The sequence below is a fragment of the Nyctibius grandis genome, chromosome 2, assembly GCF_013368605.1.
Source record: "Nyctibius grandis isolate bNycGra1 chromosome 2, bNycGra1.pri, whole genome shotgun sequence".
In the NCBI taxonomy this organism is placed as follows: Eukaryota; Metazoa; Chordata; class Aves; order Nyctibiiformes; family Nyctibiidae; genus Nyctibius; species Nyctibius grandis.
In genome coordinates, this window is record NC_090659.1 from 19,484,082 (window position 1) to 19,509,758 (window position 25,677).

The window sequence follows — 25,677 nt, forward strand, 5'->3', positions numbered from 1 at the left end:
ATCCCTTCAATACCACCATCAGAAACCCAATTAATAAACCCAGCTTTAGCAGTGGGATTGGTAATTAACTGGCTGTCTGGTTTCTAAAACTAACAGTACACAATTTGTCTTTTGTCTTTTCAGTTCCTAAATCTATCCTCATGGCTGTCAACCCCCTACTCACTGACAGCAAGTCTTCCGTCAAACAGAACGATGGTATGTACCATCAAAAAAATATGGTTTGCTGCTCTCCTTTGTCTTTGGTTGAAATAGGACATTTTCCCACTGCAGAGCTTGGTCTGAGGGATGTGGGACAAGATAATGGAAACCCTGCTGAATCAGCTGCTCTTCCCCTCGGAGGGCAGCATGATGGGCCAGGAGCAGGATGGGACTCTCATGAGTGTGGTCGTGCTGTCACAGCACCGCTGCGAAACGAGTGACCCACCCAGACCTACCCATAACCAGTGTGATGTCTTATAACCTTCGTTGAACCATGGGAAGAGTAAAAGTGAAAGTGCAGCTGTTTCAGAATGAAGAGTCTTTCGAGATTTATGCCAACACCTGCTCTTCTTAAAGGCAAATCAAATTAATAATGTGGCTAATGCGTATTCGCTGTCATCAATAACGGGAGTGTACTGCAGTGATTGAGCTGGGAAGTCCGTTTGAGAGCTGTGAAGCTTAATGGAAATAAATTATTTCAGAAAGCTTAATGGGAATAGGCAAGGACTTTCAGTTGGTAATATATTCTTTTAAATAATTTTGCCATTTTTTAGATACTCAATATTTTCAATACTTTGTTATTTAAGCTTTATTTCAATACATTTTTATTTATCAAACATTGTTTGGTCTAATGTTCTGCAAGTTTCCTATGGCACAGCGCTGGCCTGCCTGTGTTTTAGACAGACTTGTTAGTTCAAAAGTCACTGGGTGAGTATCAGCTTAGTAGTTTCATCATCTGTGGTATGACTGAATTTGCTTTCCCTCCTCATGTCACAGGTGTCGACCTTGATCCAAAGGAATCAAGACTTCCAGAGAAAGATGGCATTATCGTTAGCAACTACTTGGCTACATTTGCATACATTAGAGGTAGGAAAATGAAGCTGAGATTGTTTGGTTCATTAGGTTAGATTGTGGCATTTTGGGAAAAGAGAGGATCACCTCAGAAGGTCACAACTGGTAATCCCGTGGTTATAGTAACAGTATTATTACAATATAATCACAGTCTGGTGGACGGGACAATCGCAGCATAATTGATATATTTATAGAATATTTTCCATTTTGAAGGATCCAAACTCTTTTAGAGACTGCAGCCAAGATTTTTTTTAATGAATATTTTCAATGTGGACTGTCAGTTGTTCAGTATTTTTGAAAACCTGGTCCTGATCTGGGAGCAGCGCTGGAGACATCCATTTTTGGAAATGTTGGTTTGCATATATATAAGGATCGTTGAGGAGCAGTTAAAAAGAAAAAAAACAACCCAAACCCAGCCATCTCTGGTATGGGACATGGCAGGTTTTGTGACTTAGCAATACTAAGGCGATAGGACAAGAGGACACAGCCTCAAGCTTCGCCAGGGGAGGTTCAGGTTGGACGTTAGGAAGAATTTCTTTTCAGAAAGGGTTATTAGACATTGGAATGGGCTGCCCAGGGAGGTGGTGGAGTCACCATCTCTGGATGTGTTTAAGAAAAGACTGGACATGGCACTTAGTGCCATGGTCTAGTCGACAGGGTGGTGTCAGGGCAACGGCTGGACTCGATGATCCCTGAGGTCTCTTCCAACCTGGTTGATTCTGTGATTCTGTGATTCTGTAAGGCAAATTTTGTTTAGGCAGATAAACTTGAGATCACCAGATCTCTAACACCACAGAAGAAGTCATGATTTTTGGAAGCGAGCGAAAGTTGATGTTGAGAAGCAGTTCTGGAGCAAAGATTGCTGCTCTTCTAGAAAATTACAAGAACCACGCAGCTGTCGAGCATCATCCCACGGCCTTTGCAAGGGCTTCCCCCGCCAGCACGAAGGGCGGCCGCAGCCTGCCGGCACGGCCAGACACACTGTCCTTGCCACGGCACTCAGCTGCCCCCAGCCGCTCTCCCCACACCCCCGGATCCCACCACCCTTGAGACCATCTGGCAACCCCGAGCAGCCAGGGTTGGGTTTTACAACCCCTCGAGAAAGGCCTTTTCCACATCTGTCTCACTTGTTACTATACTGAGAAGTGAGCTCAGACTGTGTCAAGGAAGAAAAATGCTGCCTGCCCATCCTGGTCTGGCGATGCTGCCCTGGCTCCGCAGAGCCCAGAGTTGCTCTTCCCGTGCCCCCTCTTCATGAGGGTAAGGCCCATTTTGGCAGGATAGCTGGAAAAAAAAAAAAAAAAAGAGTATGCTTCTGGTAGCTGGTTGAGAATGCTAGTAAGCTGCTAATAAAAAAAAAGATGGGATAATGTTGTTGTTTTGTAATGTCATTAAGAGGCTGGGATTTTTGCACAGTAATTCGAAGAGGCAGAGACGGCAGCGTTCAGACTGCACGTGCAGAGTGGCTTCGGTGCGTGGCATAAAAAGCCTGCCCCCATCCCCCGTCCCCCCAAGCACACCCCACCATCATGGCTAGATAATGCGGGGCGCTTCAGAAACGGCAGCTGGCTTTTTTTGTAGCTAGGCTTTGGCAGAGTTGGTAAAGTGTTTAGGTGCTGCCTTTCTGATTTCAGATCACCCTGAAAGAGCAGCTCTCCTGTTTATGTCCAGCGTCTGTGTGGGATTAATCTTCACGCTCTGTGCTTTGGTGATCCGCATGTCGTGCTCAAGTGACTTCCAGAAATTGCACAGAAAGGAGGATCCCTTGGTGCCAGAAAGTGACGGAGCGGATGAGAACAGTGAACACGAGGAGGAGGAGGAGGATTCCTCTGATTCGGACGCCCAGGATGAGATAGCAGGACTTTATAGACCTTCTTACTCAGGTTATAATTCAACAGAGGCGGCGGAACTGGCCGAAAGGATAGAGCGCAGGGAGCAGATCATGCAAGAAATTTGGATGAACAGTGGTTCAGATATGACACCTCCTAGAAATATGAATATGTTTTATATTAACGAACAATAAATGGCTTATTTTGGATGATGCCCTAGGCCTTTTTTTTTAAAAAAAGAAATGTACCTTCTGTGAAGGAACATTTGTATCAGTGCATATAATTATTTGTAAAGTAAGAAGAAATATATGCAATAAAAGAGTTTAAAACCCTTGAATGTCTATAAATCATTCTGTGAAAACCATGTTTACAAGTTTTCATAGTTTTAAGTTATGTTGTGGATTACTTTTCACTGTAATTTGGGATCAATTGCGATATGCAGGTTAAGGGATATTAAAAAGGACAAAAATATTTAAGCAGCATAACATGGAGAAACACCTGCATTAGGGCATGGTGCTTGTAACCAGTTAGTGTGTTGCAGCTCATAAATTACATGAGAACGTGCTCTATTGATGAGAAATATGAGTATTTATTAATAGAGTGAGCAGGACAAAGCAAAATTAAACTCACGTTCTTGAAACTTTTCTGCTGTTTCCTTAACCCAGCCTTTCCATAATAAATTCCATTCCTCCGGTAACAGTGATCCTCATTTCAAGGGGGTTAAATTCTGCTCGCTTGAGTCCAGCTGATGCAATTACTTAGAAGAGAGAAGTGAAAGGAGGGTCTCTCTCTAGGCTGGGAGGTCTGGAAACTCAGCTGCAAAGCAGTACCTGGTATTTCAGTGAAAATTTTCAGGGCTTGAGAGTTTGTTTCCTTCGTAGCAGTCCTCTTGATGGTAATGTAACAGCACCTGAAGTCAGGCACACCTCAGTGTGCAGAGGTGTCACAATACCTCTCGGAGTCTACTGCTTCTTTTTTAAAGCACATAGCCACCAGATAAGGCCAGCCCTAGGAGGAAAAGCGCTGCTGAAGAGTGGACCTAAGGGCAAAAATCGGTCTGCGTTCAAGACCTTCAGTGCCCTGTTGTTAAGGAAAAGGTCACCATTCAGCCATCAGAAGATACCTGCCAGAGGCGTAATTCTGCTGCTACCCATGCTGATGGGCCGAGGCCAATGATATGAAGTTCAACAAGGCCAAGGGTCGGGTCCTGCACTTGGGTCACAACAACCCCATGCACCGCTACAGGCTTGGGGAAGAGTGGCTGGAAAGCTGCCTGGTGGAAAAGCACCTGGGGGTGTTGATCAATGGCAGATGAATATGAGCCAGCAGTGTGCCCAGGTGGCCAAGACCAAGAGCATCCTGGCTTGTATCAGAAATAGTGTGGCCAGCAGGACTAGGGAAGTGATCGTCCCTCTGTACTCGGCACTGGTGAGGCTGCACCTCGAATCCTGTGTTCAGTTTTGGGCCCCTCACTACAAGAAAGACATTGAGATGCTGGAGAGAGTCCAAAGAAGGGCAACGAAGCTGGTGAAGGGTCTGGAGCACAAGTCTTATGAGGAGCAGCTGAGGGAGCTGGGGTTGTTTAGTTTGGAGAAAAGGAGGCTCAGAGAGACCATATTGCTGTCTACAGCTACCTGAAAGGAGGTTGTAGCGAGGCGGGTGTCGGTCTCTTCTCCCAGGTAACAAGTGATAGGACGAGAGGAGATGGCCTCAAGTTGAACCAGGAGAGGTTCGGATTGGATATCAGGAAAAACTTCCTCACCGAAAGGGTTATCAAGCATTGGAACAGGCTGCCCAGGGAAGTGGTTTTGTCACCATCCCTGGAGGTATTTAAAAGATGTGCAGATGTCATGCTTAGGGACATGGTTTAGTGGTGGACTTGGCAGTGCTGTACTAACGGTTGGACTTGATGATCTTAAAATCCCTTTTCAACCAGAACGATTCTATGATTCTATGACATTTGTGAAGCACAAGCTCAAAACTAGCTGCTTTCATAAAAGCCTCTTGAAGTTGACACATGATAAGAACACTTACTTCCTAAGTGAAATGCTGTGTCAATTTTTCTCATATTAAAGCTTGGTTTAGAGCCAGCACTTGACTGAAGGTTAAATTCTCAAGATTTTTTTAGAAGTTCACAATCTTTGCTTGAAAATTGTTCAGACCAGTCAGATTTGGTTTCAGTCAGACAGAAAATTAAATCAGAAATGTATCTAAGTTGAAAACACAACCTTCCTGTCTTTAAATAAAATGTCTCCAATATTTTAACTGCAGTCCATGGGGAATTTACTGAACAAAAGGAGGAAAAATGTCACTTCCTATTGGTAATACTTCATGAGCTCATTGTGCTTTCCCACTCAGACGCTGTGCATCTAGGTAGAGTGAAGTAGTAGTATGAAACACTTGGAAAGAAAAAAAGTGACATGACTGGTCATTTCCTACTGATACAAGTCAAATTAAGCATGGGAAAACTTTAAAGGGAGGAAGGGGACTTGCTCAGATGACTAAGGTGCAATCCTGTGCTCAACTGGAAAAATCTTAGCAGCGATCAGCATCCTATCAGCGGAAGGAAGAGAGGCTGAAGAGGTGGACAGAGAGCTCAGGTCACCCGTGGCATTGGGAAACTGCATGAAAGGCTCGGCACAGCCCAGGAGCCTGGCTATACGCCTGCTGGGACGCAACTCCCCCTTTCCAATAGAAAGTCACCGTAGCCTGTGCCACTGCACAATATTGATGAATAGGTTTTGGTCTGGAAAAACCCTATGCCTTTGTCCTGAGGGTGGAAGAAGGCAGGTTTTCCTTTTGCCGGCCCTGTGGGTAGGTGTGGGTCAGGACCTGGCTCCTTCCTCCTGACTCATGGGGGCAGGTGCCACCCATTTCCCAGTCAGAAGGAAAGGAGACTGATCTACGTCCCAACAATTGCCCCTGCTGACAGACCACACTAGTAAAAAAAGTGGATCCTCCTCCTCTTATTGACCCTCTGAAGAGGCCGTCATTTGATTGCAGAGCGGGCTGGACTCCAACGCATGGGGAGTAGGGCTGAGGGCAGGGGCTCGCAGGGGCTGCCCCTTCCCCAGAGCAGGGCCCTGCTTCGTCTGTCTCCCCAAAACACTGAGCCCCAGGGAAACTCCCTCTTGAACAGCCTGGGGCCCCACAGGCCAGCTGATCTCCAGCTGATCTATTTCTGGAAGTTTTCTGTCCAGCAGTTAATGTTTATAGTCACTAGAATTTGTGTATTTTCTTTCCTCATTCTTTATCTGTAAGCCTCTATGGGGGTTTTAGTCCTGAAGCCTTCATAACAAAAACCTGTGAGTTAGTCTTTCCACCAGACTTTCACTTCACTTAAACCTAGGTAAAATTAGCATGTCCTAGGGCTGGCCACAGTACCACAAAAGGATTGAGGTTGGAAGGCACCTCTGGAGGGCATCTGGTCCAACCCCTCTGCTCAAGCAGGGCCACCTACAGTTGATTGCCCAGGACTGTGTCCAGATGGCTTTTGAGTATCTCCAAGGATGGAGACTCCACAACCTGTGCCAGTGCTTGGTCATCCTCACAGAGAAAAAAAAATGTGTCCTGATGTTCAGAGGAAACCTCCTGTGTCCCAGTTTGTGCCCATTGCCTCTGGTCCTGTCACTGGGCACCACAGGTCCTTTCCCTGTCGTTTTGTTCACTTCATCCATGCACATCTTCCACTTGATAGTCCTGCTTTGGGGTACCCAGCTGAAAACGGGTGCTCATTCCTGGTGATGAAGCAACCGAAGTGGCAGCAGATCAGCAGAAACCAGTCTGTAACTAGAGGTTAGGCCCTTCCTTGGAGCCAAACTGCAAAATACTTCACTTTTCCCAACTCCCAGTTCTCTCATCTACTTTTACAACCCTGGAGGAAAACTATCTTTTGTATTAAAGATTAGCAATTTATTTTTCTGTTACCTTTGCGTATTTCCCTGTAAATGACTTATCAGACCTGATTCCCTCCTGATTTTCCTCCCTGCCTGCCGCCACAGGCTGCAGGTGGGCAGTAAAAGATTTGTGGGTGCCAGAGAAGAGTCTGCTTCCCAATACAGAGCATTTCACAGCCTCTGGGAATGTGTTTCGAGAAAAAAAAAAAAAAGTGCTTAATAATGCATGCCTCGTTCAATGTATCCTCAAACATGGTGGTAAAGCCCTGTGGTGACCCCCAGCACCAGGAGTAACTCGGCAGGGCAGGGAAAGCAGCTTTTGCTCCAGACAGGGAGGCTGAGCTTCACTCAGGAGCTGTTCCCTTGACTGAATTGTTTATAGTCTGCATTTGGGTTGCTATTTTATTCTTTCTGCATAAACTTTCCAAGTCTAACTGAGGGAAGTTATCAATTAGTGGTTCACCTCATTCCCAAATGTGCACTGTTCACAGCGATCTGAAAGTTAGAGGGAAAACAAAGAAAAACTTCAGAAACAGACACTGAATTATTTTGATCTTTCTGAAACTACACCCTCTGCAGAAAAAACACCCAGCATAGAAAACTGAAAATGAATGGGGAACGTACTTACCTGACCCCAGCCCACACAAATCATGATTTTATGGGAAGACACAGCGTATGCCCGTTAAAGAGAAACAGTGGGTACAGCGAGCCAGTCTCGTTTCAATGGCAGGTCTGCATTACTGGAACAGGAGCAATGGTAAGAAGCCATTGGATTTGGCTGGTTATTAGTGGTCTGTGTAGACTGGAAAAACAAGAAGCAGAAATGCCGTAGCCAGTATCTATCTAATCTACTTCATTTCCAGGCGAAGGACAGAAATGCCATTGAAGCGGGTGCCATAGGGCAGCAGCCACGCTATGGGTAGGGCATTTGGGGCTAGCCACAGGATGATGTTTCAGCAGTAAAATCCCTGCAACTGCCCAGAAGAGCAGCCTAAGAAGAAAATATTACAAAGGAGAGCTTGCAAGTTGTTTGGCCATAACTAGTAGGTTCATGCTACATGCACGGCTAGGGGAATGACGTGCATTTGAAAATTAGATGACCCAGCATTAACACCTACACTTGCTGGAAGGCAATGTGCAATGCTGGTGTGGCTGCTTTAACTTCCCACTCCTGCCTTTAAAATAACCCAGAGCTGACCATCAGGAATCCCTGGGTGAGGTTGCAGGAAGCAGTAAATAAATCCTTCCCAAAACTCGCACCTTTTATCGGCAGCCACTCAGGTGTGGCACCTAACGCTTGTGCGATGCTGCGGCCAAAAACCCCCCGCGTCACCCCAGTGATTTGGCAGCGGGTGCCTGTGATCGGCAGGGCAGCACACTAGTGCCCGGGGTGGCCAGAGGGAGGGGGCGGCAGGGAAGGAAGGTGTGAGCAGGGCTGGGGGTGAGCTGGGGCGAGGGCAGAGCCTGCAGCAACCTGGGGAAGCGAAGCCTGGGAAAGCAAATCCCTATGTGTGTGAGCAAGGAGTGAAACCAGGTGTGGAAACCATCCAGTTGGCTTCACCTGCATGCTGGGAAGGCTGAGGGATGAATGAGCACAAACATCCTTTTTTACAATGTGTGTGGCTGAGTGATGGAGAATTCAAGCGTGGGCCAAGGCAGGGTGTTTCTAGTCGCCTGTGATTTTGTCTGCGGTGGGTTTTCTTGGGCTCCCAAAGGCCACTCAGACCCTGTGAAGCAAACAGGATTCACTCTCCAGTGAGCTTTGGAGTGAGCCCTGCAAAGCACCACCGTGGCAGCAGCGCTGTTGATCTCAGAGGAGATGCAGGTTTGGGTGCCTGAAAGCTCGGTTCCAGCTTGGGAGCACAAAAGCGACACAGAGACCCTGCCAAGGAGCATGGCTCAGCCATGTTTGCAGCACACATAGTCCTGCACCAGCATGCCATACTGCCCAGGCCTGTGCCCAAAATACCCCATCTGCTGATCACCTCACCCCACAGTTTCAGCAGTGCTGAGGGTGCTTCCCGCTCTGCTGCTAAGTGTCACTTTTAAAGATGAAGAGAAAGCGGGGTTCCTGCCAGCCCCTGAGAACTGCTGCCCCAACAGACCTTGGGTGGCTGTCCCATGGTGGTCTCCCTTGGTCCAGGTGCTCCAAGAGGCCCCCTGGCAGTCAAGTCCTCCAGGGATCTCCTTCAGCATGAGGAGACTGATTTGTTTTCTCATGTTCTCATTTCTGGAAGTGAAAAAAAAAAAAACAAACAGCCCCGATGTGTAGTTGGCCCAGTACTGTAGTACTGGACCTTTCTACCAACAAAATGAAAACTCCTTTTGCAGGACTGTTGAAAATGACAGGACGTGTGGCTTCTTGTGGAGAAACAGACAAATCCCAGCTTGATGTTACAAACAGCTCTGGTGACATCCTGGTAGCAGCCTGGGCAGGCATCAGATGCCGGGAACATACCTTCAAATGCACAGGGCACCTGAGAAATACACATCTGGGGGCAGGGTCATGCGTTAGTGACCATCCATTAACAATCCCTGTTGCAGAGTAATTACGGCTGCAGAGGATTGCTGGCGTGCCTGGCAGCAGGGTGAGCGCTGACCCAGTCCTATACAACTTCCCAGACTCTTCTTTAAGACTGTTGCATTTTTAAGACCATGTATTTTTAAGACCCGAAGACATGATGGTAATGCCCAGTCACTCTTCTCCTGGGGTAGAGAGAGCTTGAAAGCGTCAGCCAGAGCTCACACCTTCTTCACACAGTGGAGTCAACCAGCTGGGAGATAAAAATCCACGGGAAACCTTGGTAGGTCCAGTCACAATGGAGCTGTTGTTTGTTTTTCTTTTGAAAAATCAGGACCCTGAGCAACATGATCTAGTTTTGAAGCTGGAGCTAGTTCAGAACCAGGCCCCACTCCAAATGTGTGGTAGGACCAGCAGCCCTCAAGAGATCCTCCCAGTCTAAATTGTTTTACGAGCCTGTGACCAGCTCTAACCACACCTGGAAGCCAGCCTTCGGAGCTGCAACCACCCCTGCTCTCCAGCCTTTCAGTCATATTGCAACTCCACCACCCTGCTCATCTAACTGCAGCAAAAATTTAAAATGGGGTTTCCAAAAAATTCCCTCATCAGGAAAGAGGTGAGGTGTCTTTTTTCTGACCAAGGCCGCAGGGTGTTGCTGAGTGAGGGAGGCTGAGGAAGAAACAGAGCTGCAACTCAGGACCGACCACTGCACTGGGGACAGTTATGGGTTGAATCCTTAAACTGCACTGTCACTGCTGTCACTCGGGGGAGAGACAAAGCGGTGGCAGTGTGAAATGTCACACCACTCACACAGCGGTGCCCCCAGCCCTTACACGGTAACAGCAATGGCAGCTGTATGCCAATTATCGGGGGGGAAAAAATCCCCACACAATTTTTAACTGCAACACTGTAAGTACTTGCCTGTATTACTCAGCCTTTGCTGAGAGCTGCTCTCACAAACACAACCCTTGGAATAAAACAATAATTATCTTTTTTTTTTTTTCCTTAAGGAAGTGCCAGATTTCCTATTTTTGCTATAAACTTCCTCATTCTCAACACAACCCCGCTGTAGCGGCCTGTACTCACCGGAGCACGGGACGGGGACACACACAGCCCTCGGCGCAGGCGGGCGGGTGGGTTTGGGTGAGCCTCAGTTGCACCCCCAGCAGGTGTGGGCAGCGGCTGCCGAGTGGCAAGGAGGAGACAGCCCGCAGGCACCCCGGGCCACCACCATCCCATCATCCAGCGCCCCGAGACAGTGGGTGTGGACAGGAACAGCCAGAGGAAAGGCGCAAGCTCATGCTCTTGGTGACTCCTGACTCGCGCACCGACGACAGCCAGGCAGGCGGATGCGATTCGTTGCATCTTCCTCCAAGACCGGCATGCCAGAGCCCAGGGGCTCGGGAGGGCACCAGCAGCCAGGAAATCCTCCTGTCTGCTGGCAGGGACACCTTGCCGTCAGTGGTGATGGGTGTCCTCTGCTTTCTGGCTCCATCAGGCCAGACCTTTGCAGGCTCCCATGGTTGTCAGTGCTGAGCAGGAACAAGAACCGCACCCCAGTGGGACGTCAGCGCTGCTGAAAGCAGCGGCTCCGTCTCCCTGCACCCGCTGAGTCTCCACCTCAGGCATGGAGTCAGGGATCAGGTGCTCACCACCTCCCCAGGGTCACCCCTGCAGCAAGGGCAGCCCACCACAGACACCCCATCCTGCAGCCAGGCGGTCCCCTCCTGTCATTTGGACAACCCGCAACAGAGCACAAGGGTTTGTGGGGTGGAGGAGAGGGGAACAGAGAGGGAAAATAATCAGGAAATGTCACCACGGTATTTTAAAATGCATTGCGTATATTAGGCTCACCCTGCTCCAAGACCTTCCAGTACAACAGCCAAATTCCAGCTCCCCGGTGGCTTTTGCCCGTGACCCTCACGCAGTAAAACGAAACAGGAAAATACACTTGTGGAGTCAGGAGAACCCAGCAGCGGGCAGGGGGCAGGCCTGGAGCGGTGTCGGCATCCCAAGGCAGAGCAGTGCCTGTGGAGCAGCACCCACCCCACAGCCCAGTGAGCACAGCCGACCTCCCGGGGGGGGGCAAAGCGGCGCAGGAGCCACATCCACACAGCACCAAGTGCCTGTGCCTTGCTGCCTCTTGTGCTCCTGTTCCAGGAAACCTCAATAGCGTGTTAAGGACTATAATGGCATTAATAACTCTCACAACACATAATATAAACTTCCATTCATCGGGATGGTGATACGGCTACAAAACAAACATTTTAGCAACGTTCTGCTGTGCGTGTCCTTTGATAGAGAACAGATTTTCCCTCTGGAAGGGCACGTCTGCTATCAAACTTCCAGAAATAAACAGTTTAGAAGATAAAACGCTTTTGCAAATTTACAAACCTACGTCCAGTGTTCCTGTCTCGTAACTCTCAAATTCTTTAGATATTTAAATACCTATAGGCTTTGCTTTGTTCCTGTACTCTTTCATCTTTTTCCAGTAAGTTCATTCAATTTCAGCCATAATAAACAAATCCAGCAGATCCACAGATGCTGTCGTGAGAACTCAGAACAGCATTGATCCTATGGACAGTTTTCTCAGCTAAAGAAGGGAACAGGGCCAATTACAGCAGAGAACAGCAGTCAAAGGTATGCAGAACTAAATGGAGCTGCTTCTGCGTTATTTCCTACACCTGATTTTCTCTCACTTTTAGAGAGGAAATGACAATATTATAAGCACCATAATCAAAGGTCCTGTTCAAATGCCCCCCTCGGAATCTTCCATCTAATGGTAATTTTAGTCTCTTTTTCACTGGAACGGTAACTCTCAACAAGTCTTGGAAATACAATAAAGCTTCTTGGGCTTCGTTGACACATGTGCCAGCTGCTGGGAGAACTCGGCTGGGAGGAAGGTGCTCACAACACGTTCAGGTTTTGTCACGGAAAACCAATTACTTGCGGTCGTGGATGTGCAGCAAGGTTTAATAAGCGAGATCCAGGGAGTACAGATATTTTACCGCTTATGTTATTTTCATTTTGTCTCCTCTGCTATTGAATACTTTCCTGGTACCAAGGGCATTAAATCAAATGGCCAAAAGCCAAAGGTGACTTCAGTTATTTACGGGACTGGGAACCCACAGAACAAACTCCTTGGAATAATACTAATCTAAGATGAAAGCTCTGCTTGTAAGAGGGATTCAGTTGGATGTTTTCAAGCATTCATTATAACTGATCCAAAACATCTGGGAAGCTTCCTGCCAAGGCCACTAATCTCAATGCAGTTATGACTAAACTAATGTAACTAAAGTAACTAAAAAAAGCTACTTTCAAATGATGAGGAGCTGGCAAACAAGTACTGGGGTGCATAAATGCCAATAAAATAGTGCTGCTAGGTAACGTCACGTTGCAAGACCCAATCCTGGAGCGGATCTCCACCTCAGGTAGCTTATGGGCAGTCCGTCTTTCGGGAATCTCCCTCCCAAGTCGGCAGGACAAAAACCACACGGCACAGCTGGCTGTCCTCAGCCGGCTTCTTAAACAGAAAAGATGAGATTTCTGGGGAGCGGGAAGTGTTGTCACAAGCAGCAGAGGCAACAAAGCGATCCCTGGAGGAAGTTAGTTTGGGAACAGCCAGGTTATAACTCCCCCCTGGATACAAAATGTGCCAGGCTGCCACACAATTTGCTTTAGGAGCTTATAAACAGGGCTACATTTTTTTCCTGCTGCCAAAAGAACGTAAATATTTTAGAACATTGCTGGAAAAGAGGGAGACGAATGTGCAACAATCCTAAGTCATTAATCTATAAATAGTCATGTCATTTTTTTAAAGGATATCTATAATTGCCCAAACAAAATAATTACTTTTCTGAACCTCTTTTGAAATTTGGGACCTCAAACAGCATTCATGCACATCCCCATGAAACCCACTAAGGAGAGCATCGCAAGAGAGAGGGGAGAGGAGGGAGAGGTTTGGTATCTGTAGAAGACCCTTTAAAAGCCACAGCAATACCTCTGGCAACCCAGGGCCTCTTCACAACTGGGAGGACTGATCAGGAGCTGGAGCTAGGTGACTAACAACCTTTATAATAAATCAATGACTTTTATGATTTTATAATGATTTCACTGAGTGCTCCCAATCCCAGTTATGGATCAAGAACATTCACCATACCCCTGTGGGCTGCAATGTCAGTGATATTAAGAAATTAAGTCTTTCCAGGTTTTTTTCACTCCACCCTTTGATGACAGCAAAGGAGCACATTAGGAAAAAAAGCCTTCAGCTATGGAAATAGTTAAAAACCTCCAAAGAGTTGTAGAGGACACCAATTTTCATCTGACGAAGTGGTAGAACAAAGTTTCTGTTAAAACATGCTCTATTTTCTTGCCACATAGAAATAATTCCAAGTAGTTTTTAAATATTTAAAGTTTTACAACTTAAAAAATCACACACACTGATTTTTTTTTTTTGTAAAAAACCCTGTTACCATAAAGTTGATATTGAAGAAAAACTACCAGACACCAAACTGTCCTAAAAGAATCAGTGATTGAAGTCAAACCACCATTAACAGTTCACCAAATGGCATTAATTCTCTTTTCTGTATTGTCTTCCAGCTGCAAGTTCATCAAACACTTCAGTTTAACTTGCTTGGTGTCTCTTTAACCATACTAATACTTACAGAAAATTATTTTTTCATCATCAAAAAACAGCTAGCAAAACACTTCCTCTTTGTTATTTTACAATGACTCAAACAAGCAGGGAGATTTAAGCCAGCAGTATCGAGATTCGCAAGCCTGGAGAGCCACAGCCAGGTATTTTCAGGGGACAGTCAATGACCACAGAATTTACTTCCATCTTGTTGCACTGGCAGGTTTGGCAAGGCAGGAAGCTTCTGGTTGATAATATCTCAGATGTTTGTGTTTTCAAATGTCTCTGCCACTAAGCCCTCCTGACATGAGGATTAGGGCATGAATAAGACAAAAAAAAAAAAATCAATGAAAAATGTCAAATGCGGGTGTAAGTTCAGACAGCAAACACAACCCATCTGACCTCCAAAGTTGCTGAGCAGCCCTAGCACCACAGGGCCAAAACGTGGCACTCGCAAAAAATATTTCACGTTAAAATTTGACATAAACTACATGCTGATGAGCAACTGCCTGTTCTCAAGACTGATGTAGTTTGTGAACATGATCTCGTTTGGCTCAGGTGGAAAGGAAGCACACGTGTGCAAGGGCAGCTTGGTACCCTGAAGTATATTGCAAACTACAAAACCGACATCCTTCGCTGGCTTGCCTTTCTGCACTGCAGAACTGAAAAGGTGAGCTTCCTCAGCTCCTTGCTGCCCCAGGGACAACTGCTTTGGGGTGTGAATGAAGACATCATTTTAGTCGCTGGCTGTGAGTGCCCACATTGGTTCACCTCTTTTTAAAACGCTCAGTTGTTCCTCACGCAGAATTTTCAGAGCACCCTGGCTTTCCACTGCTCAGCGATCTGACTAGGATGCACATCCATAGAAAAGCATTTCCTTTAAGGACACAGAAGTCTAAACACGTAAAACTTGAGCAACTTGTTTCTAAACATTAATTATCTACCTAGATAACTCTAGAGATTTAATTATCCATTAGCCATACAGTATCCCAAATCAGAATCCTCCCTTCAAAAACAGACACAACCTTTGCTTCCAGTCTACTAGCATTTCCTTTCTAAGTCTTGAACCCAGAACTGACTGATGATACATTTTAGTAACAGTAACAGCATCCCAATCATTAAGCATATAGTGGAAACACTCTCCAATAATTTCTCACTTTAAAATGCTGATTTATTAGAAACAAAACACTTCTAGTCCAGTCATAATCGTAGAAATACTTCCATGTTAAAGATCTTGCCCTACTGGGGCAAGATAAACTTGGTTTTATTGCATCTGATCTACTTGCAAGAGATGCTTACTTTTGTAACAGATTTGTGTCAATCTCTATATAAAGGCATCATGGCTGACAGCTTGCTAAACCCAATGAGACTGAAAATGAAGCATTTTAGAACAATTTTTGTATTATTTGTGTTTATACAATTGTTAAGATGTCAACTAATTTAAAAATGATAGCTTGAAATTAGCTATGTTGAAATGTAAACACGCACATAAAAATCCCTTTCACTGGGTTAGCCTGGAAAAAATGATTTCTTATAAATTACCTTCTACAGACTGTACCATCTAAAAGAAATACAAGAATCAGGAAGAAAGTACAAAGACCACCCAAAACACTATCAAACATTCTAGTGCTTATTTACTAGATATAATCTATGAAACAGTTTAATATTTCAATATTCAAATTACAAATTTCTAATAAAATAACAAACTTAACAGGTTTGTTTCTATTCCTTGTGGAGACAAGTGCTGCTACAGTTACACAGAAATGTAAATATTTATTGAAACAGGCACCTGCTACGGAAGTGAGTTTCAGCTTTTGTCAGCAGAATCTACCGCACACAACGCAACTCCTCCTTGCAAACAAGTGTATCAACCAAACAGCCTGAAGAGGCAAAAAAAAAAAGTGTTTGCAGAGCTTCATCTTGGCCCCCATTTGATGTCTTTTACACCATGAAATTGCCTTTTCAAAGCATGGTTGTCTGCCCACTCGGCATTTAGAAATGAGTCATCATCATCCTCTTCTAGTTTCTGTAAACAGAGCCAACAGGTTAAGAGGGCAGTAACGAACGTAACCTGTGATTAGTCTCTACAACAGGACAGCTCACATACAGTAAAAAGACACTGTTACCTTAAGTTCCTCCTGCTTTCTGTGGTAGTACAGCATCATCTGTTTTTGCTCTTCATGACTAATCAGAGGTTCACGCCCTGGAGCTCCTTGTCCTTTCTGAAAGGGAAATCATAAATTTTATTTATGACAGCATTTGCGATACAAAAGAGAAGTTGCTATGCAAAGATAGCAAAAATCTTTCTTCAGACAATAGGATTTCTCAAATTTAATAAGGTCCCTCAGAACAGGAAAACAAATGTTGAGAAACTTCTGCTGCATTCAAGTGAGAATTATTTTTTCATTTCAGCATGCAAATCATGCTGTCAATTTTGTGGACATCAATGGAAGCTGCAAACAGGACTGAGTCTATTTTACTCAAGCATCTGCTCTAAAAGACATAATAAATGTCTCTGCTTTAAGGCTATTGTAGATATCTCAGGGTGGGCCCATCCATCTTTAGCTCCCCTGCTAATATAGACTCAAGATGGCATATGTCTTAGTAAAGCAGGGAAGGAAGGCAGTTACAAAACGCTACAAATAAAATAAATTTTATAAAATAAATTTTATTTGTTACTACAAATAAAGGAATTTTTTTTCCAGGCAACTGTCCTCATGGAAGAAATGATGCGCACAGCAGAAAACAGTTGATGACAGCTATTGTCAACAATAGCAAACAGAACAGTATGAATGGAGATGGTGAATCCTCTCCGGAACAAAAAGGGTCTGAGGTGGTTTAAATTAGCTCTCCATCCCCAGAATGGAGGCATCCTTTGTCTGATAGAAAACCACTGTACTACTTTGCATTCTCTGAAGAGGTACCATCAACTAATTAAACAGTAAGACATCTTCCCTGGGAGCCTACACTTCAATGGCTATTGAGTTGTCACACAATTTTTCAGTCACCTCTATAGGAAAGAGAAAGCAATTCTGGTCTTCTAAATGACAAACACATAAATCATTTAACTTATCTTTGAGTAGTTGTATTACAGACACCTGCAGGTAATTAGATCTGCCATAACCATTAACACTTTCTGTGGCAGAGAAGCTCTCACTGACATGGAAGTGAAATGCAGCTCCAGAATAATTCTGAGCTACAGGTAAGTACTCTGAGACATTTGACATTCACAAAGCATCCTTTGAATGTGATTTTATATATAGAGAGAAAGATACATACACACATGAACAGAGTGAGCATCTTCTGACAAAGCTCTGAAAATGAATTGAAACACCAAAAATTCTTCCCTTGAGTATGGCATTCTCACCAGCCATGAACACAACTGCACAGCTAGTATAAAATCATTTTGTCCAAAAAATAATGAACAATCGCAGTAGCTCGGTGCTAATTCTGATATTACAAGAACATGACCATTGTGTCAGACCCCAGGATACACTTAATGACTGGTTTTTGCTGAAGCATCGAGTCTAGAAACTGAAGAGCAGGAGATCTTTGCCTCATTTTAGCTTATTACTCCAGAGGATGACTCAGACCTGTGTTCACAATTAATACAGAAGGCCTCATCTGCTTCACCGCATCTGACGACTGGGAAGTCTCATTTCTTTATAAAACATTCAGCTGGAAGCCTTAGGTGAGCTGCAGCTGGGTGGTGCAGGCCCAGCAGCTTGTTTTTCTTTCTAGCACTCAGCGAGTTCTCACTGAACACCTTGGGAGACCGTAAGTTCAGGCTCTTCCACAACCTGTGTCCTCTCAAAGAGGAGGCATGTCCATATTCCCAAGGCAACCGAGACAGTTTGAGGACCTGCTATCAAGAAACTTAGGACAACACAGGCTGGAAACTACTGAGTTACTGACACTGTCTTTCAGACACAGAACAGACTGAAACAGGGGTGAGAAGTATCCACACCACATATGCAGAAAACATTAAAACTGTTTTTTAAAGGCCAGAATATGGTGAGAAAAACATTCACAAGTACAATTAGAAAACCTGGGCAGACTGAATGACTGATTCTGTTCAGTGCTCTGCACTGAGATGGAAGTGAGAGCCAGCTGAGGTTTTTTAAACTTTTCAGTTTGCATTTCATTTATTTTTAAATACCTCTTTGCTGTACTTTAGAAAAGTGCTATGGAGCAAGTAATACCAACTACAGTATTTAACTGGCAGGCAAAGGAATTACTAAAGAAAAACTTAGAGTGTAATACATTAAAACCTTAAAATAGATGTACAGTTTTAAGACACTCAAGCCAGAACTAATCTAATCCATTTTATACACCTACAGACAATTCACTTCCACAAAGAATCAGACAGCCAAAGGTGAATAACTTGTAAAGAAATCTCCCAGCGATACTTACTTTCTGTATCTTGACAATGATGGTTGTTTTCTCATTTTTGCCTACATAATCAGAGAGCAACTTTGTTTCTCTCAACTCCTTTCCTGCCCACCATAGTTGTGCTTCTGACTCTTCTATAACTTCAAGTCCAGCCTGTGACAAATAAACAAACAAGGTGTAGTGTTGGGGGGTGAGGTGGGTGTTGTTTTTTGCTTTTTTTTTCAAAAACAAAAATTTTCTGGGAAAATCTTTCTGGAATTCTTAACAGAAAGGACAATATAATTCACCTGATTTTACACTATACTTCTGCTACGTTTTTCTCCTCATATTAATCTACAGAATTTTCATTCATACTCCATTCAATCTTGATCTAACATAAACACTTTGGGCAATAAATTCTCAAAACTGGCATTAGAAAGAAATGACAAGCTATTTAAAATGAGTCCAAGACTTACCTAAACTCAACGTTGTATGTAACATTTGAAATAAACTTAATTCATCTTATTTGTAGTTAAGCTATTGGTGTGCTGTTACATAAACTATCAGACAAAACTATAAAACAAAATTTGTCATGCACATGAGAACAACCTTCATTGATAAATGGAGGTCAGTATAGCACAGATTTAACCCAGGCACTACATATACTCTAAAAACATTACTACATACATGAGTTCCCGACAAGTCTTCTTTATCTTCAAACTCCATCCTTATTGGATCGTGTGGAGGCAATCCCATTGGATACACAATCATCACAGCCCCTCGGAGCTGGTCCAATGCATCTTTCACCATTTCCATATTAACACACACATTGGCCTGAACTTGTTTCTGAAACACAGGCAGGGATCATTGGTGATTTAAAAAAATATGCAGACTCTGCTTTGTAGTCAGTTCAAAGGTTCAACGCTGGGGCATTTGAGCAAAGCTAACTGGCTGCACAACGATATTAGAGGCGCAAATTTTCTCAATTGAATACCACTTCTGAACACATCACTACACTTTTGCCCCCTCCATTTAGCTTGCTTACACTGGGCAGAAAAAAAAAGGGGGGGGAAAAGAGATCTTCGCTAAATTGTGCGGGAGGCATTTAGTAACAAATGCCTGTGGGATACAGACAAACAAGTACGCATATGACCACAGAAACTGGATGGGGAGTCTTTTGTTCCAAGTACTTGTGATTCATGAACAAGATTCAAAATAGTAGAATTCAAGTGAGGGCTAGAGAAGGGGCCTAAAACTTGAGGAAAAAAATAAGAGCACATGTGAGCAGAAAAGTAAAGCATGTTGCACAGCTTATGCAGAGATCTGCAAGATCAAATACTTGAGATCATTCCAAACCCTGCTGCAACGGATAGAGGGAAAACAAGATGCATCTGGAAGAGAAGAAAAAGTTTTTGCTTATGGATTTAACAGTTCCAATATTTCAAGTAACAAAGTTTATTTAAAAAAAAAAGAGAATGTTGCCTCCTTGTGGACATTCTTAAACTAGTTACCTGGCAAGTACAATTGTTTTCTCAATCTCAGATGATCAACTTTTTTTTTTTTTTAAATACACAGGCATATTTCTTCATTTTCATCATTATTAAGTGATGAACCTAACACAGCTCTTCACAAACTATCCTTAACTTCATTCACCAGTGAACGGCAGTAATTTGTGGAGTAAGTCAGCACGCAGTGCGGCAATTTTGCAACTTTTTATTGTAAACTACAACATTCCAACAAACATAGTTGGAAGTTTCACCCAGGAAGAACTGCAAAGTAGAGACCAGATCTGCAGATATTTTAAACTCAAGAAGTAAAACTACGTATTATTAATTTCCTCCCTGTTTAGAAATAGAGTTGATGAGATGCAATCCAACAGAAAAAAAAAGCCCATGTGGAGAAAATCTTTATAGTCCAGAAGCTTTAATCTGAAACATCTCTCATTTTTAGTATGTTTTGCTATGACTCAGAGCAGTTTGGCTGAAATCCTGCCTCAATTCAGGAAAGGTTTGCTGCAACTCAGTGCACTGGAAGCGCTGCCAGGCGACAGGGCAGCTCCTCTGCTTGCCTCCACGAGGCCTTTGGAAACACCGAGCTGCTCACTCTAAATCACTGATATGACACTGTTATCAGCAACAAAACAGCCAAGAAGCCCAATTTAAGTGCACAGGCAACACTAAAAATTCTGTAACATTATCTATTTGCATAACTGGTTTAAAGCTGTTTTAAAAGTTCCACACATACCAATTCCCAGAATTGTAGGGGTGGGGAGAAGAAAATTACTCGCAGATGTTTACAAAAAAGCAATCTGATAATAAATATTACTTAATTTGTGTTTCGAAGTCATATGAAAGCTGTGACACAATACAGAGCATCTACAGATTTGGTAAAGTTGAATAATTGAGACCACAGTGCCATCAGGGCATACCCTCACGCTTATCTTTAAGCACACAAACTCATTGGGACCGAGCATGAGTCCGAGTGCTTGTAAAACCAAGGCCTAATATAAGAGATTAGAACACATTTTTCAATTATACATAAAACTCAAAAGACTATGTTAACGAGCAAAAGGTGTTTTATTCCAGGAACATCACAGAATGCAGTTAATTTTTCACCAGAAAACACGACAAGCATTTGCCTAAAGAATGCATCAATAGCAAATTAAGAGCGTGTGGATAAAATTAAATGCGATTTAATCATTCAACGTGGTCTCGGTTGCCAGCATTCACTTGGAGTTTAATATCTGATTCCTTAACTTGTTGAACTAGCTTGCCAAAAGCCATTAAGAAAATCATTAACAGAAATGTCAGTTTTTATTAGACTAGTCACATCAGTTCATAATATTACTCACAAACTGTCAGCCCTTGCACTGGAAAAAGTCTATTTTTTTTTAAGCTGCCCAACTACATAGCACCCATTAAGAAATCCCCACATACTACACACTGCTTCAGGAAACTTACCCTAGAGATTAATGCCTTGGCTTCCTCTATTGTCTTCTTTATAACTTGCTGCATTTTTTCATTTGGAGCTAAAAATAAGAGACACATATTTCATAGTCTACACTTACTACAAAGAAATCAAGCAAACAACCTGTCCAGGTTTGTCTCTACTGTAAGCAAATGAAACGTCGTTAAATCACAAAGCAAGAGAGACTCTACTAAGTTGAGGTCTATTTACCAGTCTGATAGTTCATTGCCGTATTTCTTACTAACTTAAGAAACAAAACAGTCTTTCTCCTGGGAGAGCCAAACTTACTTTTCCACAAAGACACTTGACGGGTGTTTGGAACTTCATTTGGGACAAAAGTACTGAGTAGAAAGCAACAGCCATAATTTCATACTCACCAAAACCAAAACCAAGACTTCATTTCCCATGCTGTACTTATGACTGTTGTGGGCTGTGCTGGCAGATGTGCAGAAAAAGGGACAAGAGCTTGGAGTTTTCTGACTTTTTTCCAACTAAAATTTCCATCTAACAGCAAATGCAGTTTTGCGAATACAATGTACATTTCACATTATAGTTACCTATTTTAATTGTTATAATTAACAAAAACAAAAATCCAATTAAATCATATTCATTCACAGCTGAACATATAACATGCATCATTTGATGGTATTTAGTTTGGCCCACATTCACGCGCTGTTCAACATTCTAACTTTGTTAATATTACAAAGCTGTCCTCCCACTAACAAACTAAGGCCTGAGTACAACTACAAGTGGTACTGCCCTTATATTAAAGTTGCTTGCAAATTTTTACTGTAAGGCCAGACACTGCTCACAATCATACTGAACAAGACAGGCTTTGTCCGCAAGCCTACGTACGAGACACTCAGCTATTTCTGAGAACACAGTTAGAAGGGAAAAAATTTAGCTACAATATAAGCTCTTTATCAAGTTCAGCAAGGGCTTAAATTTGATTGGGTTAGAATAATTATTTTCACCAAAATAAGACACTTGGAGTAAACTGTTTGTGTACGACAAGTTAAGACTAAGTTATTCAAGGATTCCTCCTTAACTGAGCTACCCTGCTATCAACGTCTAAAGGGCTGTTGACCCAACAAGGGCTGTTGTGGTGTTGAGAGTACAAGGACAGACAACAAGAAGACAATCGCGGTCTCTCCTGTGCAATCAGTCCTCATACTCTCAACTGTGAAGTGGTGCTCAATACACATATCAAGGGCAAAGGCAAAACCACTTGTCTGGAGCTGCAGAAAGAAAAAGTGACAGGAGCGAGTTCAGTAAGTCTGAGTCACAGTGAATGAAAAAAAAGGAGAAATATTAGAAAAACAACCTGTTAATGTATCTTGGAGCCTTTGGAGAAAAACAGTACACAAGTACACATTTACAAATGGGGAGAATAACCTGAAATGAAACAGTCAAACTTGCTTGTGATAATTGTTTACTTATCTTTGGAGTTTACTTCCAAGTACTACAGTTGCAAAGTTAAACAGCATATGTGCTGAAGAGATATACTACTGTTTTGGCTTTTACATCACCATTACACCACGTCCTAATCCAAGACAGAAGACTTATGTAGGTATGTAATACTTTAGCTGATCTATTGTGAAAACAGGCTCTTGAAATAGCTACTACTTAACAAATCTACAACTGCCTTTAATATAGTTTATTTATAGGATTATTTTTATAATTAACAAACATGAACCAGCTAACATGCTGGCCTGAAATCAAATGTATACTTGGTATCTACTCGGGTTTTTCTTCTTCCAGGACAGTGACATAAAAGTGAAAGGTCCAGAATTATGGTTTTTATGTTCCTCATTTTATTATAAATTATCTGTGTCTGCAGGGAAAGAAACAAACATTTACGTTTGATTTACCATGTCCATTTCTTCGCCCAATTTCATCCTTCTTGAAGACACTTCCACCACTTGGCACACATTTTTCTGCCCACTCATCCTTTAACTTCAGTTCTTCGATTTGCTCATCTGTCAGTCCTTGCATATTATAAGGCAAGAAAATACCATGCTCTGCCAGCTCCTCCATCTCTTTAAAGCATTCAGAGAACAAGATTAAAAATTTGTGTTATTGAGAACATACTATTTACAAAAGCCTTTCACGTTACATACGTGCAGGCAAAACCTTACTCCTTGCCTTCCGCTCTTAAAGAGCTAGGTATGTGGAATAATAAGGTATATAAGTACACATATATAGATATATGTGCTGTAATTACAATTTATACACTTCACACATATGTGAAAAATGTAACAAATGACACAGTGCATGCATGCAAACCTAGATGATACTTGCTGGCCATAAACTTCTTTTTTCGTATTTCCTTAGTCAGCTTTATCTGACTGCATATTCCTTTTTCTAAGTACTTTTGGGAAAGCAACTTTTTTCAAAATGGAAAAACATTTTATTGTTATACAGAAATTAATTTCTTTGCAGTTGAGAAAATATGTAACTGGAATACCTATAGCTTTGTCCATACCACATCTGACCCAAAGGGTCAGATTCACACTCAGTATGAAATAAAAAATAAACAAAAGTCTCTATAGTAATTTACATCTAATCAGGAAGCAACAGTCCAGGATAATTCTAGCTGAGACAACAGAGAGGTGTAAATGCTGGTTACCAACACACAGCCTCACGCAGCGAGAACAGTGTGTGGATGCGGTTTCCTAACCCTGTTATCTAGCCTAAATCATCTGAGCCACGACCTGTAAGCTACACTCACTACTTCCCCCAGAACAACATACCCAGCTGTCAGCTCACTTCATAGCATCCTTTCCCTGAAGGCCCTCCAGCCTCTTTACCATCGTCATATTAACGAAAGCACATCCATCTCACAACAGACACACAAGTACGTCAAGCCCCAAGAAATGGCAATTATTTTCCCACGGCTGGGAATATAGGCACCCACGTGAAAACATAAAGGCTAAGACTAAATTAGCAAGTACTGTGGAGCAACAGCAGCAGATCTGTAGAAAGAGTGAGTGCCGAATATACGGCAACCACAGTGTCTGGGTTTGGGAATTTTTTTTAGTTCAGATTAGCCTCAGTATGGCCTTATACACTACGTACATATTTGCAGCTGGAGCACATCAGGTGTAGACAGGCTGCACCCTTCAGGAATCTCAGCTCACGCGTTCCCAGGCTGATCCGCAATGCAAACCAAAGTGTGGTCAGCCGGGACAAACAGGAAACGTTTTCCAAAAGGTGCCTCCTGAATTGAACTAAAGCACTAATTGAGACACAACCAGTGACTCTCCATCACATGGCAAGTGGATGCCTTGCACCAAGCGTGCAGTATGCAACAGGAGAATTTCATTCACGTATAGGGTACACCACCGGTCACAAAGGATTTATGCAGCCACTATGGGACAGGACATGCTGCAGTTCAGTCATGCAACGGATGACTTTTCAGCCATGTACAGTGAGAAGCTCAGAGCCATATGGTCTCCAAAAAGCAAGGACTACTAAAATACCAGAAGGTGGGAATTTACACATGGTTTGGCAGCTTCGGTGGGGATTCACTGTTCTCTTAAATTTAGGGGAGGATGGCTTGTCTGCTGCTAAGCTGGGATTTGAGACGCATTTCTTAACTTCTGCCAGCGTAGAACTCCTGCGAGCCCGCAGCCAAGCAACCTCCCAGTGCCGCCCCTCAGCTCCCAGTCCGTGAGCTAGCGGGGCACAAACACCCGGGACTGAGCAGCGCTCCAGCCCAGGGCAGCCGGGCCCCCGCCGCTCTGAATGCAGCCCGTCCCCCCGCCTCAGAGCTCCGCACCCGCCAGAGCTGCGGCCAGGCCCGGGCAGGAGGCGAGCCCACTCCGGCCTACGGGGAGAAGCCAGCGCCCGCCGCTGCCGCGGGGAGGAGGGCGGCGGGCCAGTACCTGAGCAGAGGCGCTGCACCTTCAGCCTCCCGTTGTAGATGCGGGCGACGAGGGGCGCCAGGTCGGCGAGGCGGGCGCTGCCGGCCACCTCCAGCAGGAACTGGCTCTCGTCGCCGCGCTTGATGTGCAGCCGCACCATGGCGGGGCCGAGGCCGGCAGCGGCACCGCTCCGCGCCTGCACGAGGACAGGAGGCGGCCGTTACAGCCGCTGCCCGGCTCCCCAACCCCTCCACCCACAGCAACCGATCCGCGTCCCTGGATACCGGCGGCGGGAAGGGAGCGCGGGGGGAAAGGCCGCGCCCGCCGCTCTCTGGCCGCCCTGAGGGTGCGGCGGCGCCGCCTGCACCCCCCCTCTCGCAGCCGCCCGAGCGCCCACCGGAGCCGCCAGCAGCCGTATCGCCCACCCGGCGCCGGCCCTGCCCTCCGACCCGCGGGCACTTCCGCTTCCGGCCCTCCCGCTGTCGTCATCAGAGCCTCTTAAAGGGCCCGCGCCATCCCGCATAGCGCTAACTGCGTGAATAGG

The 25,677-nt window shown here is 44.3% G+C and overlaps 2 protein-coding genes across 5 annotated transcripts in view; one reads left to right on the forward strand and one right to left on the reverse strand.

The window, feature by feature from the left end:
- The window catches only part of EVA1C (eva-1 homolog C), a 40,326-nt gene extending 37,154 nt beyond the window's left edge, over positions 1-3,172 (forward strand). For both annotated transcript variants that reach the window (XM_068425059.1, XM_068425060.1), the window contains 3 exons: positions 124-195; positions 976-1,065; positions 2,685-3,172. In XM_068425059.1, the coding sequence (XP_068281160.1) occupies positions 124-195; positions 976-1,065; positions 2,685-3,073 (551 nt within the window). In that variant the 3' untranslated portion in view covers positions 3,074-3,172. The remainder of the gene's footprint in view (positions 1-123; positions 196-975; positions 1,066-2,684) is intronic.
- Positions 3,173-15,078: 11,906 nt separating this feature from the next.
- On the reverse strand, positions 15,079-25,589 carry CFAP298 (cilia and flagella associated protein 298). 3 transcript variants are annotated; one of them, XM_068424205.1, is made up of 8 exons: positions 25,531-25,589; positions 25,155-25,329; positions 23,139-23,306; positions 21,261-21,328; positions 18,988-19,146; positions 18,343-18,474; positions 16,056-16,151; positions 15,079-15,955 (listed from the first exon to the last, which is right to left on the reverse strand). In XM_068424205.1, the coding sequence occupies exons 2-8, from the start codon at positions 25,291-25,293 to the stop codon at positions 15,845-15,847; spliced, it is 873 nt and encodes a 290-aa protein (XP_068280306.1). In that variant the 5' UTR covers positions 25,294-25,329; positions 25,531-25,589; the 3' UTR covers positions 15,079-15,844. The 3 variants fall into 3 exon arrangements, with proteins under 3 accessions (XP_068280306.1, XP_068280299.1, XP_068280313.1); XM_068424198.1 differs by having other exon boundaries at positions 25,418-25,579; XM_068424212.1 differs by lacking the exon at positions 23,139-23,306 and having other exon boundaries at positions 25,155-25,579.
- Positions 25,590-25,677: the final 88 nt, after the last annotated feature.